General features: G+C 35.1%; 1 protein-coding gene across 1 annotated transcript in view; it reads left to right on the top strand.

Moving 5' to 3' along the window:
• LOC132142548 (protein shisa-9) overlaps window positions 1-18,414 on the top strand; it is a 65,613-nt gene that overhangs the window by 28,574 nt on the left and 18,625 nt on the right. The window contains exon 3 of the mRNA XM_059552505.1: window positions 8,534-8,649. Coding sequence (XP_059408488.1) covers window positions 8,534-8,649 — 116 coding nt within the window. The remainder of the gene's footprint in view (window positions 1-8,533; window positions 8,650-18,414) is intronic.

Raw genomic sequence — 18,414 nt, 5'->3', positions numbered from 1 at the left:
AATTGCATTCAAACTAAAAGTTTTTGTTTACATAATATATGTGTGTGTACTGTGTTTATTTATTATGTATATATAAATACACACACAGTATATATTTAGAAAATATTTACATGTATATAAATTTATATATTTAGATTATTATATATAAATATATTTCATATATAAACATAGCATATTTTTCTATGCTATATATACATGGATGTGTGTGTGTGTGTATATATATATATATATATATATATGCATAATAAATATACACAGTACACGCTCATATATTATGTAAACAGAGGCTTTTATTTTGGATGCGATATATTGTACTATCAATTACCTTTGTAATTTTTATTCCATGGCAGAAACAAAAACACAATTGCGTGGTGTGAACTTAGAATTCTGAGAAACAAGGTCAGAATTGTGTGATGTAAACTCTAAAAGTGAGAAACTAAGTTTGAGATATGAAAAATTTTACAATTAGCTTTTTTATTTTATAAATTTTTTTATTCTGTGGTGGAAACAGGGTTCCATAAAAAGATGCATCATAACCATAGCTAAATTATCTTATTATCGTGAACTGAAAGAAATAAAGATCACTGATCTGCTTTGCTTGCAGGTTAATTAGCTGAAATGCATCCTATTAGCGGCATCCCATCGCCACATAGAGGCTAGGCAGTGAGTCATTATCTCATCAAAGGAAAATGATCTTAACTTGCTTTTGAATGTTATTACATTCAATACATTATATTACATATGAAACATTAGACCTATGTAATACGGTCAACAGAAAGTTGGCTCCTGCTCCTCACCTTTTCCAACCTAACAAACAATCTGGCAATAATAAGGAAGTAATAAAGAAAATGGAAGTGATCACCTGTGCCCATGTAACCATGAAAAACCAATATTAAATAACAAAATTAATGCTCTTACACATCCTATATGAGATTAATAATACAACATACTCAATCTTACACCCTGAAGCAATCTGCAAATTTGAACAGTTGCATGCTAGTCTAAATGCATAACTCACACTGTTCACACACTCACACTGCAGTAACAACATGATGCAAAAACTAAAAAAGTCTATAAAATATTGAAAAAAAAAAAAAAAAAAAGATTAATTCACAACACTGTAACTTAGACCCATTATAGGCTATTAGTATCACAGGCTAAGATAGTTTCGACTTTGTATTGTATGCTTTTACAGTATGTTTAAAATATATTTTAATCAATAAAAGAAGAAATCTATAAAAAAAAAATATGAAAAAAGGGAAAATGTTGGTGTGCTACTGTTTGACATTTTCTGTTTTTCATATAATATCCCATTCCTATAGTTAATTGGACTAAATGATAATGATAATTTATATTTATCAATAATATAATGAAAAAATAATGAATTTGACAGTGAAACATTAACAAAGAGTTTTTGATATATCATGGCAGTGACTACATTGATCAGGAGGGAGTCTAGCGTATAGGCCTATGAGTTCTTGTCAAAGTGCTCCCAGCCGAGTCTTAAAGTGAGTTTAGGAGCCAGTTGGGGGCACTTAAGACTGATTTGGGACGCCTGCAGTTAGTCTTTCCACCTGTGATTACCACTGGAGTGCCTTAATGGGAATTTTGCTGAAAAGTAACAGTTTAATTAAAGACCACATGTTTCTGTAATGAAAAGGGAACATGCTGAGAGAAAATCAGCAAGATTGGAAATCTCTAACATAATTTCTTCTAATACACTCTCATTCAATCCAAATCAGCATATGTATGGCCAATCATACTTCCCCCTGAAGTTAAGACCATCAGCATGATTAACGATCATTTTTTGTCAATAAACAGCTGAATGATGTTGATTTGCTGCTCTGTTCTGAAGTATAAAATCTGGCCGTAGGTGAGACAGATTGAGTCATTTAAAATATTTAATTGCGAAACAGAACAGCAAGGGAACGGAGATATTCTTGGTGAACACAGCTGGGAGCAGATGAATGGAGCATATGTGTAGATGTTTCTCAGATTGCATCTACTGTACATGTGCTTTGTGCATCCTTCCATGTGATCACGACATAATAAACATTCTCCTGAGAACAACTGTTGCTAAAAGAGAATCTTTCAAAACTGATATTAAAGTTTAATTACTTTGCAGTTTGAGGATTTTTTCTAAAATATATGGAATCGATTAAATAAAACCACTGTTCCCTGTAGTCAAACACTGTAAAAAATTGTGCCATTAGATAACAGTACTGGCAGCAGAGTTGCCAGTAAGGTACTGTTAATTTAAAGCTCAACCGTTAATTTTATTTTATGTATTAAAAAATACATTTTTTACAGTGTTTTACCGTAATTCTATCATGGAAATTAACTCCGCTTCCATTGCTTCAAACAGTTCGAGTTTAAAAACTAGCATCCATACAATGTTAGTACTGTCAACTTATTTCATTTGAGCCCACTGAGAAGAAATATTTCTTAGTATAAAACTGCAAACACTTTACGTGTAACATTAATTAAAATCATGACTTTTACTCAAATCATAGCAGTTCATTGTCAGCTATAGCACACATGTATGTGCTGAAGTACAGAGATCTTCACTATGTCAGCAACTCCACATTTACTGTCTTCAAATAAAGCAGCAGAAGTTCAGCAGTTGTGGCTCATCATTGACTGAAGCACAGGCTCTACTCTCCAGCGCAATGGTGTACCACAAAACTACATTAAACTAACAGATCTCTCTTGTGCAAACACACAGTTGAGTTCAGTATTTACTCTCATTATCAGTGTATGACTTTGCATAACTTTTTTTCTATGGATGTTCACAAATATTTCAGTCAAATTTTTTTTTTTTGGTGAATCTGACTCTTACATTTTACAGTATATTGCTGTTTTTTCCTTGACTTAACAGCAGCAATCTGTAGAAAAACAGTTATTTACTGGCAACCAATAAATAACTGTTTTTCTACAGATTGTTGCCGTAAATTAATTACAGCTTATTACTGTTAAATTACGGTTTATGCTGTTTTTTCTTTATCTTAAATCTTTAACCCTATAAACCTAACAACAAAATTCTCAGTATAAAATTAACATTTGTGTACTCTTGTTTACTTTAGTTGGGGTCTTGAACTGTAACATTAATGTTTTATTTATTTATCTGCTGTAACAATGTGTTTTCGAATCTTGTTTGTTATAGCAAAAAATGAGTCAAAGAAAAAAAATTGTGTTGTTGTTTATGGATAAATAATATCAATCATCCTCTTAATTCTGATTCACTGATTTTATCTAGAGTCTCTTCTCTCACTGAACATCGATATTAGAGCAAAAGAACAAGCATTGCTGAGCCATCAGTTCCCTGTAGTCAAACACTGTAAAAAATTGTGCCATTAGATAACAGTACTGGCAGCAGAGTTGCCAGTAAGGTACTGTTAATTTAAAGCTCAACCGTTAATTTTATTTTATGTATTAAAAAATACATTTTTTACAGTGTTTTACCGTAATTCTATCATGGAAATTAACTCCGCTTCCATTGCTTCAAACAGTTCGAGTTTAAAAACTAGCATCCATACAATGTTAGTACTGTCAACTTATTTCATTTGAGCCCACTGAGAAGAAATATTTCTTAGTATAAAACTGCAAACACTTTACGTGTAACATTAATTAAAATCATGACTTTTACTCAAATCATAGCAGTTCATTGTCAGCTATAGCACACATGTATGTGCTGAAGTACAGAGATCTTCACTATGTCAGCAACTCCACATTTACTGTCTTCAAATAAAGCAGCAGAAGTTCAGCAGTTGTGGCTCATCATTGACTGAAGCACAGGCTCTACTCTCCAGCGCAATGGTGTACCACAAAACTACATTAAACTAACAGATCTCTCTTGTGCAAACACACAGTTGAGTTCAGTATTTACTCTCATTATCAGTGTATGACTTTGCATAACTTTTTTTCTATGGATGTTCACAAATATTTCAGTCAAATTTTTTTTTTTTGGTGAATCTGACTCTTACATTTTACAGTATATTGCTGTTTTTTCCTTGACTTAACAGCAGCAATCTGTAGAAAAACAGTTATTTACTGGCAACCAATAAATAACTGTTTTTCTACAGATTGTTGCCGTAAATTAATTACAGCTTATTACTGTTAAATTACGGTTTATGCTGTTTTTTCTTTATCTTAAATCTTTAACCCTATAAACCTAACAACAAAATTCTCAGTATAAAATTAACATTTGTGTACTCTTGTTTACTTTAGTTGGGGTCTTGAACTGTAACATTAATGTTTTATTTATTTATCTGCTGTAACAATGTGTTTTCGAATCTTGTTTGTTATAGCAAAAAATGAGTCAAAGAAAAAAAATTGTGTTGTTGTTTATGGATAAATAATATCAATCATCCTCTTAATTCTGATTCACTGATTTTATCTAGAGTCTCTTCTCTCACTGAACATCGATATTAGAGCAAAAGAACAAGCATTGCTGAGCCATCAGTTATGAAAGACAGTCAAAAAGACTTGTTGCAATTTAGACTGACACATCAAGAATCAGTGTACGGATCACAACAATGGTGACAATCCACAAAATAAATAAACAGATCAGTTCTGAACATCACAAAACATGCTACTAAAACGCAAGACAAAAGCAAAAATACAAGCATAGTAAGAATTCAAGAAAATAAGTGGACAATTCAGCAGCATAATTTATTCATTCCGCAATGCATACTGGGAGTCATGGTTGAATTTTGTCCTGTGCTGGTTCGGCATGCAATGCGTCACAAAGCTTTTGATTGTCACCATTGTTGAGATTCATAAGCTGATTGTTGATGTCTCTCTTTGAGTGTTAATGAAATGGTAGTTCCAAAGGTTTTAAACCCAAACTATTTTTAAATCCTTATGTTCTGGTTGATACTATCACTGATCAATCTCATACCGTGAATCCAAGATATAAACTTTCAGTTGCAAGTTACATGGTCCAGTTCTGAGGGGGGAAATATTTTTTTCAGAATTGGAACTTTATTGCAAGTTTTCATCTCACAATTCTGTGTTTTTTGTTGCAATTGTGAGTTTATATCGCACAACTCTGATTAAAAAGTGAGAATTGCGAGTTTATATCTCACAATTCTGACTTTATAACTCTCTCTCTCTCTCTCTCTCTATATATATATACTATATAGATATGATTTAAGTTTTGTTAGCACAAATTACCTGATTGTTTTAACATACTTTACCTTCATAATTGCAAGAGTGTATAAGCTATCTTCAAGTCCACCAAAGGCCAGGTTATGATACGACTCACTAGAGGGACAGGAAGTTTGTAGACAGCCATTGTCCTGTGTGGCCCATACTGGCTTTGAGAAGACAGCAGAAGTGATTCACAGGGCAGCACATCAGTCGAGCATACAGCAGAGAGCTGGCCGGAGCCGAGTGCCTCGTTCTCCTGGTCGTTATTATGAAAGAGACAGACCCTTCTCGTATGCCTTAGCCCAGCGATCCTGGCAACTGTTGCTTTAGAACTGTCCCACGATTCCATCCTGCCCTGAATCTCAGCCTGTGGAATAGAGAATGTTGAGACAATGATGTCACAAGGGAAATAATGGAACCTTGAAGAGCAGCTGAGCAGAATTATTTTGATTTGCACTGGAATTAGTTCACACTTGCACTTTCTGTGCACCTAAACAATTTTAATGCATGCAACCACCAAATAATTTGCCAGTAGGGCATGGATGACTTGAGAGGGCTGGTTGTTAGTTAGATATTATAGCTGCCTTGAGAGTTCAGATATGGCGCACTACTGGACAATTGGTGAAGGTTACGGTCACTGAAGCTCCCAGTGTTGGCTTTGGTTAGATTCTGAAGGTGAGAGCCGGGATTAGTGAACAAAGGAAGGGACAGAGCCAGACCCAACATTCTTCGAAAGTATAGTGTAGACATCAAATTACATAAAAGAAAGAAAGAGTTGATTTGAAATACAGAATAATTGCTAAGAATAATATGTGAATACAAAAGGCACAAACGAGTGCAAAGAAGTAAATAAAATAAAAATGTGATTTATAAATAAACAAACAAACCAGTATATGGTGTTTGGTGACAATGACATCTATCTTTAAAGTTCTTATTCTATGTGAATGATTTCTGTTTAAAGGGGTCATATTATGTTGCTATTAAGAACATTATTTTGTGTATTTGGTGTAATGAAATGTGTTTATGCGGTTTAAGGTTCAAAAAACACATTATTTTCCACGTAATGTACATTATTATTGCTCCTCTATGCCCCACCTTCTGAAATGCGTAGTTTTTTACAAAGCTCATCGGTCTGAAAAGTGAGGTGTGCTCAGATTGGCCAGCTATCCAGCGCTTTGTGATTGGCCGAATGCCTCAAGTGTGTGACAGAAATGTAATTTCCCTTGTCATACTGTGATGCATGTCCTGTCAGAACACCGATGTGACGAGACAAAACCAATGAAACCCATTTCAAATGAGCCTTTTGTTGCATCCAAGTGTGAACAAAATTACATATTAGAATGACTTATACTGTGTTTTTGCGTGTTGCGTTGCATCACACCACATAAAAAATAAACATAAAACCATGTTTGCATTTGTGATCGGAGCAATGACAAACAACAAGAGCTACTCTACACTGCTCAAAACTTGTGTTTGAATCGTCAGTGGCAAATCCTTTAAATATGTAAATGTACTTACAGACTGTGAGTCAGAACAGACACAGGCATTGTAGTCTTCTCTCCCAGGATCAGGAAACAGTCCTCCATAAAATGTGAGGCACACATCTGAATATTTGGGTTGAACTGTTCTGAAACAGTGTTAATACAGCTTAACCACTGATTTCTAGTTGTGTCCTCTTTTGCAAGGCCAAACAAAGTATTTTGCTTAACCCAATGAAACAGCGTCTCCACAACATGACGCCGGCGACAACAGCAAGAATAAAATTTACGCCTTCTTTCTTTGTGTGAACATTTGGGCGGTGTTGTGCAAATTTTCCTTACATCGTAATGTAGACATCTGGGGGCGTGTTAAAAAGAGGCCTTTTAGGAGGACGTGGACCAGTCTTAACTTTTATTAATGATATCTCTTTGGGTTTGAGACTTAAGTCTTTGCAACTGCTTGTAACACTCCAAAGAGAAAGGAAAACTTGAAATCCCATTATATGACTCATTTAACAATGGAACATGATGCAATCTAACTTTAAACCGACTCTTCATCTCGTCACATAATTGCTGCTGATGTGTCCTTCAATGAGAATAGAGGCCACAGGTCTCGCCAACCTTATCTCATGACGAAAACATAGCTTTTGGGAATGCAAAATATGCAAGGCGCAAAATATGTACCAATAAGTACATATCACTGCATTTCCAACAGAAATGAATACTAGAGGTGGTAAAACAGCGAGCACTTGTTTTTTGTTCACAGTCATGATTACAGCTCCACACAGTATATTTCCCTTTCTGGATGTATCAAGCTTGCACGGTAGCTAAGCCCAGCATGAACCGGCCATTCAGTGGACATTTATCATTGAATATGTCATTAAACATACATGGCACTATGTATTTACAGGTGCGTTTTCTTCATGAGATCAGGCTCAGTGTCACATATAAACTGAATAGAATGTTGTCAGGTTTGCGTGGGTTTAAATTTTGGCGTCTTTGTTTGTCTACTGCAGCGGTTATCTGCTCGGACTCAAAAGAATGTATAGGAGCATAACACTGTGCTCGTCATGATGTCCCGTCTATCACCTGTCTATGCCCTCAATTGCAATTGACCCTTCGGAAGGAGCTTGATTGACAACTAATATGAACAATCAAAATGCAGAATCCACCATTTTGTCTGACAAACAAATCTGGCAGTAGAGTAGATTACCTTCGGTGGACTGAAACTTGAAAAATGGAGTGTATTGATGTCTTTCTATGGTTGAAATTTTCTGATGTTCATTCATGTTAATTTCATGTTTTAAGTAAGAAGATCGGTTTGTGTGCCACTTGAACTGAGGCACTACAGTGACGAGCGGGAATTGAACATGTAGACCTACATTTATGTATTGATTCAGGTCTTCGCTGTTAATAGTGAATGTGTTGCAATACCGCTAGAAACTGTTCTGTTCGCTTACACTAATATGATCAACTGTAATCGCTTGCAAATTAGGATTTTCTCATTTCAGCTGACTGTGAAAAGTGTTCACTTCACTTCAATAACTGCAGTCTTTGCATCTTCTTTTTATCACTGTAGTGTATAATTTAAACTTTTATTTACAGAAAAGTTTTAAAAATGCTTTGCAATGTCCTAATTTTTTTCAGAAATTGATCTTCTGCACTTTAGCAGCATGTTTGACTAAAAATCGCACTATTTGCTGAAATCTCAAGTTCATTCATTTCCTAAAGACATGTTATGCCAGGTATCTAAGACTTGAACACAAATGACTTGAATTAGTGAGACGTGACTTGGAACGAATGCAAAACACTGGCCAGGGTTCATGTCTGGTTTGTATTACTCACCGTTATATGCCAAGTGCCCTACTGAGAAACTGATGGTGTACAAACCTGTCTCCTTTTAGGGCCCTGACGGAACTGCTAAAACAGCCAGGCGAGCCCGGGGGTGTGGACAGAGGAGGAGGCCACCACCCTATCGGATCCAACGGCATCTCTGGCAGGTCAATGCGCACCAACAACGGTGAGTCAGAGCTCCAGAGTCATTGCTGAGCTGAATCTCAGGTGCTCACGGATATAATGAATGTCAAATCAAATATAATGAATGTCAAACATTCAGTGTTCAGGTAAAAAAAAAAGGAGATTTGACAGGTTGCTTGCATTTGTATTTCAATTGCTGATATGTGAGGCCTGGAGATTTTGGCACACAAATGTGAAGTATTGATATTGTAACTGTTTAAATATGCATGTTACAAATACTTTCTATAGCCCAACTGTAGTTGATTTTGATACTGTGGCACTTTCAAAACATTGCTGTTTGTTTGAGCAGCCTTGCATGGTATCACTGGCTCAACTAATGGTGTCATTTTCGGCGAGGGTCTATCCAGTTGACTGACCAATTAAAACCCCTGGCCATTGATGTTGTTGCTTACTATAGCTAAAATTATTTTCTGTAATTGTAATATAAACATTAGTTGTCAGATGACTTGGCATTCAAGTTGAAGGACTAAAAAATAAATAAATAAATAAAAAATTAGCTGATTCAATAAATACTGTAATAGTATATAAATAAAAAATAAAAATGAAGGGAAAAAAAATTCTTAGAATTTCTTAATTTTTTTTTCCAGTACAAATATCGAAGCATTCATAAATCAGCATACAATTACTTGAGAGGCACAGTGACATAATTATTATTATAATATATATATTTTAATGTCTGCTGATAGGGTAAAACCTACCTTTAATTAATTAATTTATTTATTTATTTTTTTACCCCATTGACAATTTATTTTCCTCATTGTATTTAAGCATAAAGACTCATTCTGAAATGTGCTATGGGTACGGATTGTACCTCAAATTTAGTCTTGATGAGAATAGGTGTACTTTTACTTTTATGCAATCAGACTTTCACCTTGGAGAAAAAGGGTGAAAAAAAGACTGCGAGAACTGCCTGAAATAGAACCTAAAGTGCTTGTCTCCCCAGAGCACCTTGATAATCAGACAACAACACCTTTTAATCATGACAATGACTTTTATTTTTATAATCCTGTTGGGTGCCATTGGAGTTGCAGCAACTACAGTACACCTGAAAGCTTTGGGACGACTTTGGCTTGCTTGAGTAAACTGCAAAATTAATATTTTTTTATTTATTTTATTTTTATTATTATTTATTTAGCTATGTCATCATTCAGTTCATCAACATTCACTTTGCAGTCAAAAATAAAGTTCTTGTGCGATAGCGAGCCACGTTCCATAGATACACATCAACCGGCAACATATTGAACACAATGAGGCTTAAAGGCCATCACCTTTTGGCCCTGTGAGGGTAATGAACTGGAATGAGGGAGTAATTACATTTATGGATATGAGTGGTCCTACTGCTGCTCCTCTCAACCTAGGAAGAGGAAGTGGCTTAACAAGGAAACTGTGCTAATTAAGGCATAATTAAGAAATTTCAGCCAAGACCTGCTGATCAAGAAAAACACTGTCCTTCTGTCTGAGAATTAGGGACCCATTTATCTCTCCATCTCACACATGCACTTCATCACAGGTGTGAGTTTTCCTTGGGAGTGTGAGAATTTCCACTGTGCCAGTGTTTCTGCTCGTACTTCTTTTATCTTCTTCCTCTTCTAAATCCACCTCTTCAATAAGAAACTAATTAAGTGCTCATTAATCCAGCTTGAATACACTAAGGGTCACAAGGGTCTTAGAATGATCCATCTGCACATACACACACAAACACAGCTGAAAAGTTGTGACAAAGACCCACGGTGACACAGGTGGTCAGGAAGAATGGATTAGAAAGGAGGAAAATAGAAATGAGGAAAAAAAGGTGAAGTATCATGATGAACTTGATGAGAATAGGAATTTTAAATAGGGGTGTGTAGAAAAAAAATGAGGTGAATAAATAGAATAATAATTTACAAAAAGTACAAAAATTTATTTGATTCATTGATTAATATGAAATAAGTTTGTTGACATAAATGCATGATAAATTATTATTTTAGGTTATTAGCTTAACTTAAAAAATATGTATAAAATATATACAATTATGTATTCATAAAATAAACTATATAAAATGATAAATATAAGAATACAAAATAACAATTAAAAAAAAATTCTAAAATGTAATGAAAGTATCGACATTATGCTGGTTTCAGATTTTAAAAATAATTGAACCCTCTGGTGCTCTTCGGTTTTTTAAAAATCACAGCTTCATTGGAATGGTACGAACTTGATGAATTTTATGGTATTTGGAATGTGAACACACACACAAATTGAGGGCTTGATTCGAGCAGGCTAAGTGGTCGTAAAAAATTGTCACACTTGTGGTCTTCGGTCAAAAATGGCTGACCATACTAAATGAATGTGAAATTGACAAAACATTGATTTTTCAATTAACAAGATTGTGTGCAATCTACAAATATGTCACAATGCTTGAAAAAAGTACACAGCAATGATAGAGTGAAATTTTAAACCATCAATAGTGCAAAACCAACAAATCCATTTACACACATGTGTACACACAGCTGTGGCCTAATGGTTAGAGACTTGGAATAGTTACCAGAAGTTTGCCGGCTTGAGTCTTGGTGCTGGCAGGAGTTGTACAGTAGGTGGGAGGGAGTGAATGAACAGCGCTCTCTTCCACACTCAATAGCCATGGCTGAAGTGCCCTTGAGCAAGGCACTGAACCCCCGGGCGCTGGATCTATAGCTGCCCCCTGCTCCAGGTGTGTGTTCACTTCTCACTGCTGTGTGTGTGCACTTGGATGGGTAGAATGCAGAGCACCAGTTCTGAGTATGGGTTACCATACTTGGCAAATGTCACAACTTTTTTTATACACACACAAACCTATGAACTGGTGTGACTGTTCAACTACAATGCAGTAAAAAAATGGACAGCAAGGAAGGGGTTATACTCTAAAACATCAATAGTGCAAAACAGACACATCTACTCACACACACACACACACACACACACACACACAATACACATTCAGATGAATTGGTATGGCTATAACTATATAGCCATAACGAGTCAGAAAACTGAAATAATAGTTTGAAATCAGATCAGACCCAAAAGGATTAAGCTATGATAAAATGATTAAAACATTTAATTTTTGTTATATTTTTATAGAATTGTATAGCTTTCTCTGTGTTCAGGGTTGACTATAGTAATTATAATAAAAAAACTGATGATTCAAATCAACATAAAAAAAAAAAAAAAAAAAAAAAAATTATATATATATATATATATATATATATATATATTCTAAACCTTTACAAAAAGTCTTAAAAAATATTTATGTCTAAAAACAATTAGAGTATTTATAGGCATTTTATTTAGAGCTATATGGGACTCTTTGGGCTAAACAAATGTTTTTCTTATTTTACTCCCACCAGATGGACTAATCTGAGAAAAAAAAAGGAGAAAAAGGACACTTTTTTGGAGTCCAGTCAAGTTTGACTGTAAAGACCACAAGTGTGACTCCTAAATAAGGAGCAACAGAGGGTTAAATAAAAAGTTAAGGGGCATTTTGTTGGTAAACTGTTGTTAATTCGTGATGTAGTTGGTGATTTCCCCTATTTTCTGGAGTGCAAAATGGTCTGCAGTCTGCAGTCTTTGTTGAAGGAGTCCAGCACCTGAAAAAGTTTGAGAAGCACTTTCCATAGGAAAAGAAATGAGATTTCAGGAATCAAGAAACCCAGGTGAGGGAACCTGGCAGAGAAAAATAGAAGGAAAATGAGTCAGAGATTGAATGAATAAATAGTAAGAGAGAGATGGGAGGGGAGGAAAAAGACCTAAGGGGAGGAATAAAGAAAGAGCAAATGAGACAAGAGGAAAGATGAATGAGTGTGGGAGAGGAATGGTGTGGGTGTGATAGGCTGTCGAATGAAAGAAGAATTAGAGTGTTGTTTAGAAAGGAGAATGAGAACTGAATGAGAGAACTGTCTCCTCTTCTACCATCATCCTTCCATCCTTCCACACTGTTTGTGCCGTGGACATTAATAATATCATGCAGCTTATTGTCATTATCACCCACAAACACCCTGGCATTATGGTGGCAAGTTTTGCAGCCAAAAAACAAAAACAAAACAACAACTTTACCCTCTTAAAAATAAAGGGTTTCTAAAGAATAAGAAGTTATTAATGAACAGCGTTAGGGGTAATGCATTACAAGTTACGGAAGTTATTATTAAATATTATTTATGTATTCAATCCCATTTTATTAGTCAATGTCTTTGATACTGAATTTTCGATGATCAAATTCACCTAAGCAAAAATGACACATTTGTGTTTAATTTTTTTGTTATTGGTGAATGGTGTTGAACTTTCTTCTACTGCGTCATATTCTTCATGCAATTTGTTTGAGCTGCGCCCTCTGCTGTACAGACATGAATTCACATTTCCTTCAGCCTGAGGTTTATTCGTTTCACTTCTAGTGCGAAAGGGCTTTTACATTTGTAAAAGACGAACTTTTTTATAATAAAAACAAACAAACAAACAAACAAGCCCTGCCTAGATTTAAAAAGTAACTCAAAAGTAAGTTAACGCATTACTTCCCATATAAAGTAACTAAGTAATTACTTTTTAGGGAGTAACGTAGTATTGTAATGCATTACTTTTTTAAAAGTAAGTTCTCCAACACTTTTAATGACACATTTTGGTTCTACACTCTAGAAGCTACCTTAAAAATGTACTTCATGTCAGCGCAATAGCCTTGTGAGCTATGGGCGTCCCGAGTTCGAATCCTGATCCCACCCCCACTCTTTCTCACTTTGCTTCCTGTCAGCTCTGATCTGTCCTATCATAATAAAGGTAAAAATACGTCTTAAAAACATCATTAATCAGTTTTATTGTTTTTTAATAATTTTATCAGGTAGAGGTGAGCGAATCAGATAAAAGTCAGCCTCCTAAAGTAATGATTTTGCAGTTTAATTAAAATCTTTATTTTTAACACCATGGGAAATGAAATAAATACATACATTCTTTCTTGTCAGATCCAGACGAATACAAAACACAGCGAATTCATTTCATTTTCAACTACACACTTCAACCGTGTGTGTGTTTGACAGCTTGCTTGTGACAGGTGGAGAGATGTTTGTGTTCTTCTTACAGTAAATATTACAGTTCATCTTTACTGTCTGGCCGAGCAGTCAAACGCCTCTGGAATCGCCTTCAGGCAAAAACTCTTCCGTTTCTTTCACCTGCTCTGGAGAGACACATTTCTTACGCAGGCGATTTTACTGCTGATATCAGGATGTTTTCGCTGCATTTCTAAAGATGCAGATCTAAGGGTCTGGCTGAGTGCAAAATGCTTCATATGTGCAGCTAATGAATGCAACAGCATGAGATGTCACACTGTTTGCATTTGATGATGATACATTGCGTTGTTTGTGTGCGTGTAAGAGAAGAAGTCTCTGTGCCATATGTGCCAATCATGTTCTTGGCAGACAGTGTCTGTCAGTGTGTGTGTGTGTGTGTGTGGTCAAGGCGGGTTGTATGACAGACCACCCATGAAAAACACATCCATCACATCAAAATGTGTGTGTTGAGGATGACGTGACTGTCCATATGTCTGTGAATATATTTTTATCAGGGAAGTCGTGGCCTAGTGGTTAGAGAGTTTGACTCCTAACCCTAAGGTTGTGGGTTCGAATCTCTGTACATCTTGAATACTGTACATCCTGTACATCCAAGTCGTATAGTATTATAGCAAACACACACACGCAGATTTCAAAATAATTAACAATAATAAAAAACTAATAATAGTTAACTGATGCCTTGGTTGAATTGTTTTCATAATATTATTTCATGGCAGCACAATATCTTGCAGGTCAAGGTGTTTGAATAATTTTGATTGCAGCTGTATACACACAATCAAACAATTAATCAGCTTTTATTTGTATTATTATAAATGTCTCTACTGTAGCATTTGATGAAAAGTTACCTTTATAGGAATAAATATTTTACAAAAAAAAAAAACATTATTGTAAATTGCAATATGTTACAATATTACTGATTTTACTGTATTTTTGATCAAATAAATGCAGCCTCATGAGCATAAAACACTTCTTTTCAATAAATATGTAAAAAAAAAGTATTCCAATCTTTAGGACAAAACTGTGTGTGTGCATATATATATATATATATATAATTGCAGATATAGATTTAATATTTTTCAGTTATGCCCTTGAGAATCTGCACCAGTGTGACTGACCAGACATTTACGGTGGCTGCATCGAGTGTGTAAAGTGTAATGAAGTGGAAGTTTGATCACACCCATCTTACCAACCGCTTCCAGCGCCCTTCGGCTGACCCTAGCAGCTGTGGGCACACACACGCACACACACACACACGCACGCACGCACACACACACACACACACACACACACACACGCACGCACGCACGCACCTATAAAGGTAACTGAAGAGTGTGTGCACTCTTCAGACTCAGATTGGTATAAACACAGCAGACAAGCAGCAGGACATTACCCCAATATTCTGAAGTCGCAGCAGGATAAAGCATTCATTTCATCACTGACACGTCTTCGTAACAGTGTTAAACTGATCTGAGGCCTGTTGTAATGCTCACTGATCTGAGCTCTTTTGATGTTGCCACAGATCAGAGGTGATTTCTGCACTGAGCCTGAAGCTACAGAACCAGTAATCAGGATCTGTTAGCGGGAGGCATGGTCTGTTGTGGAAACTTTCTACAAAACTACAATTTCTAACAATTATTTTTGTCTTTTTATTCAAAATATCAAAAAAATTTCAAAACAAGATAACTGCATTTGAGAACCAATATTGCATAGTATTTTAAGACGGATTTGCAGAGCAAAGAAACAATATAAACAATTACACAAAGCACCATTGGATCCTGTTACAAAAACACCCAATAAAATCCATGACTCTTACAATGTAGCAGTGACAGGAAAAACGTTTTCTTCGAAAATCTAATTATGATGTTAAGATGTTAATAATTCTTCACTGTGATGTTTTGTCCTGGCAGGATCCCAAGGATATTAAAGCCCTTTGTATTTCTCCTAATTAATAGGATTATTACAGCATGACCTTCTGAATATAGCATGTTACCACTGAAAGGTCATCTTAGAAAAGGTAGAATCTCAAGAGGAGCAGATACTCCAGAAAGAAAAAGATGAAATAAAATGTTTGAAGATCTCTTGAAGGTCAGAAAGGAAGGGAAATATTCGGAATGAGCTGTTTGCATGTTGTAACAGGATAATATTTGAAATCGATGCTCTAGATAAAGGCCATTGCACACTAGACATAGTGAGAGTTCCCATCTCTTGAGACATTCACACAACCTCCAAATGCACTAAAACTGGCTTTGAGAAATAAATAGTTACTTTCCAGTAGACTGACATTTTCTAACATGAAAAGCTACATTATTTAAAGTGATTTTTTTTTAATTATAAAAACACTTGTTTTTATACTAGAAATAAAAATAAATATTCATATTAATTAATATAAGTTATTAAAAAAAACTGAAAATAAATAACATTTTAATAAAAAAATAAACATTTAATTTAATGGTCAAATATGAGTCAATTATAATAAAATAATGTTAATATTAATATAAAAAATGAAATTATTTGCATAAACAATAATAATAATAAATTAAATTAAATTTAAATTAAATTTATGCATTTAGCAGAGGCTTTTATCCAAAGCGACTTAGAGTGCATTCAGGCTATCAATTGTTACTTATCATAAATATAAAAAAAAAATGGATTGTGAATTCTTTCCAAGCCTTGTCCAATCTAGCAAAGGTTTTTACCGTATTTTGGTCCGGTTAAAGTGTGTTTTTCGGTTAAAGTTACTTCAAGGCACTTTGGAGGGACTGAAGTCGGCATGCTGCCATGGCAATTTAGCAACAGGAAGCTTCCTTTCTGTAAATGCACCAATCATAAAGCTCTAGTAGAATATGTCAATCAAACATGCATTGATGCCTGTGTGAAAGGAGTATGATTAAAGTAGAAAGAGAAAAGTGCAATGGTGAATGGCAGTTATATAGAGAATGAGTGTGAGAGAGAAAGACAGCTCAGGTTGAGATATGCTTTTTAGGAAATGGAGTGGATAGACGGATAATACGACAAACTCAGAACAGTGGAAAATATTGCCCTTTCAACCTCTCTCCTTCCATCTGAAAGAGGTTTAAATGTCACAAGGCAGATAGTACATGTGGTCTGAGCAGAGACACTGAAATGTCAAGCATAGCAGGATGACGTATGTATGTGTGTTTCTGTTAATACTTGTCTTTAACCCTAGAATGCATACATGGCGAGTATTTTGTTTTTGCTCTGTTTTTCACTTTAAATGTTCCAAGAATTAGACAATATAAGGGATATAGGTCACTCAGAAATGAGGATTTATTCACTCTCATGTCCTTCCATATAGCGTTTGACTTCATCTACTGAACACAAAAGCTTGACACTCTTTTCCATGCATGCACAATGAATGGGAAACTGAATCCTGAGACCTTTAAAGTCTCAAGAAAGATACACAAGTGCCAGAAAAGTATCTTCTTGAAGTTATACAACATCCTTTAGTGAGTAAGATTTCTTTTATGGTGATGTTGTATCCTTTTTGAAGCTTGATGGCATATAACATGAGGTTGAGTTAACAATGACAAATCAAATTTTTGGGTGAACTATCCCTTTAAGGTTTACTAAATTTAAGAAGGTTTGTATTGATACCCCTAGTTTATGCAGTACATGTGTTTCCTTTGGAAGTCAAAGCAATGAGTGTGTTTGACATCTAAATCTAATCGCTATGTGACTTTCCAAAAATTATGTCTACTGAGGTAGACAAGCTGTAGGCGGGATGTGTGTGGGTAAGACTCATCTGGTTTGCCCTTCGTGCACGTGACAGATGTTTTCAGATGTCCTCAAATCCAGCTGTTTCTCATTGCTCTGTGGAAATCGGAGGGTCAGATCCTGCAAAAGCTCCATCTGCATGAAGAAGAGCAACACCAGATTAAGGGGAAAGGGAAAAGGGTGAAAAACGCTGTATAATTTACAAAGCTTAAATTTGTAAATTTCGTTAATTTCAAATGAAGTTATTTGTTATGTACAAAGAAAAAAAAGGAGGAATTCTGAAGACCGAGCTGGTCTTTATTTTTCATGCAACTAAAATAAATGGGGACTGGAGCTTTCAAGCCAAAAAAAAAAAAAAAATACTGTAAAAGGGGTCTATATGAGTTGTGTGCTTCAGAATACCTAAAATATTACGGAGCTCATACTGTAGGTGGACATTGTAATGGAAAAATATGAACTCTGGAGGGTGGAAAAAATCAATGCTTTTCACTCATTTACATTTTAGTGTACACTTCTGCCATAGTCACCACTAATAACCTACTACTAAATGTAATGTGGAAACTTAATATTTTCTATAAAGCTGCTTTGAAATGATTGGTATCCTGAAAAGCGCTAAACAAATAAGCTTGAATTTTAAGTGAATTGTAAAAGTACTGCATTCCTCCGAGAAACTTTGCATTCTTTCACAAAACATTTGTGTTCTTTTGCAAAACTGTTGTGTTCTCTCGCAAAATTATTACATTCCGTTGCAAAATCATTGTGTTCCCCTGGGGAACTTTACTGTACGTCCGCTTGTGAAACATTTATGTTCTCTTGCAAAACTACTGTTTCCCTTTGAACTTTACATTAACTTGCAAAATATCTGCGTTCCCTTGCAAAAGTATTGCATTCCCCTGAGATACTCCACGTTTGCCCTTGAAACCTTTGCGCTCTTTATCGTAAAACTA

This window comes from Carassius carassius, chromosome 1 (assembly GCF_963082965.1).
Source record: "Carassius carassius chromosome 1, fCarCar2.1, whole genome shotgun sequence".
In the NCBI taxonomy this organism is placed as follows: Eukaryota; Metazoa; Chordata; class Actinopteri; order Cypriniformes; family Cyprinidae; genus Carassius; species Carassius carassius.
This window is presented reverse-complemented; position numbering and strand designations above follow the sequence as displayed.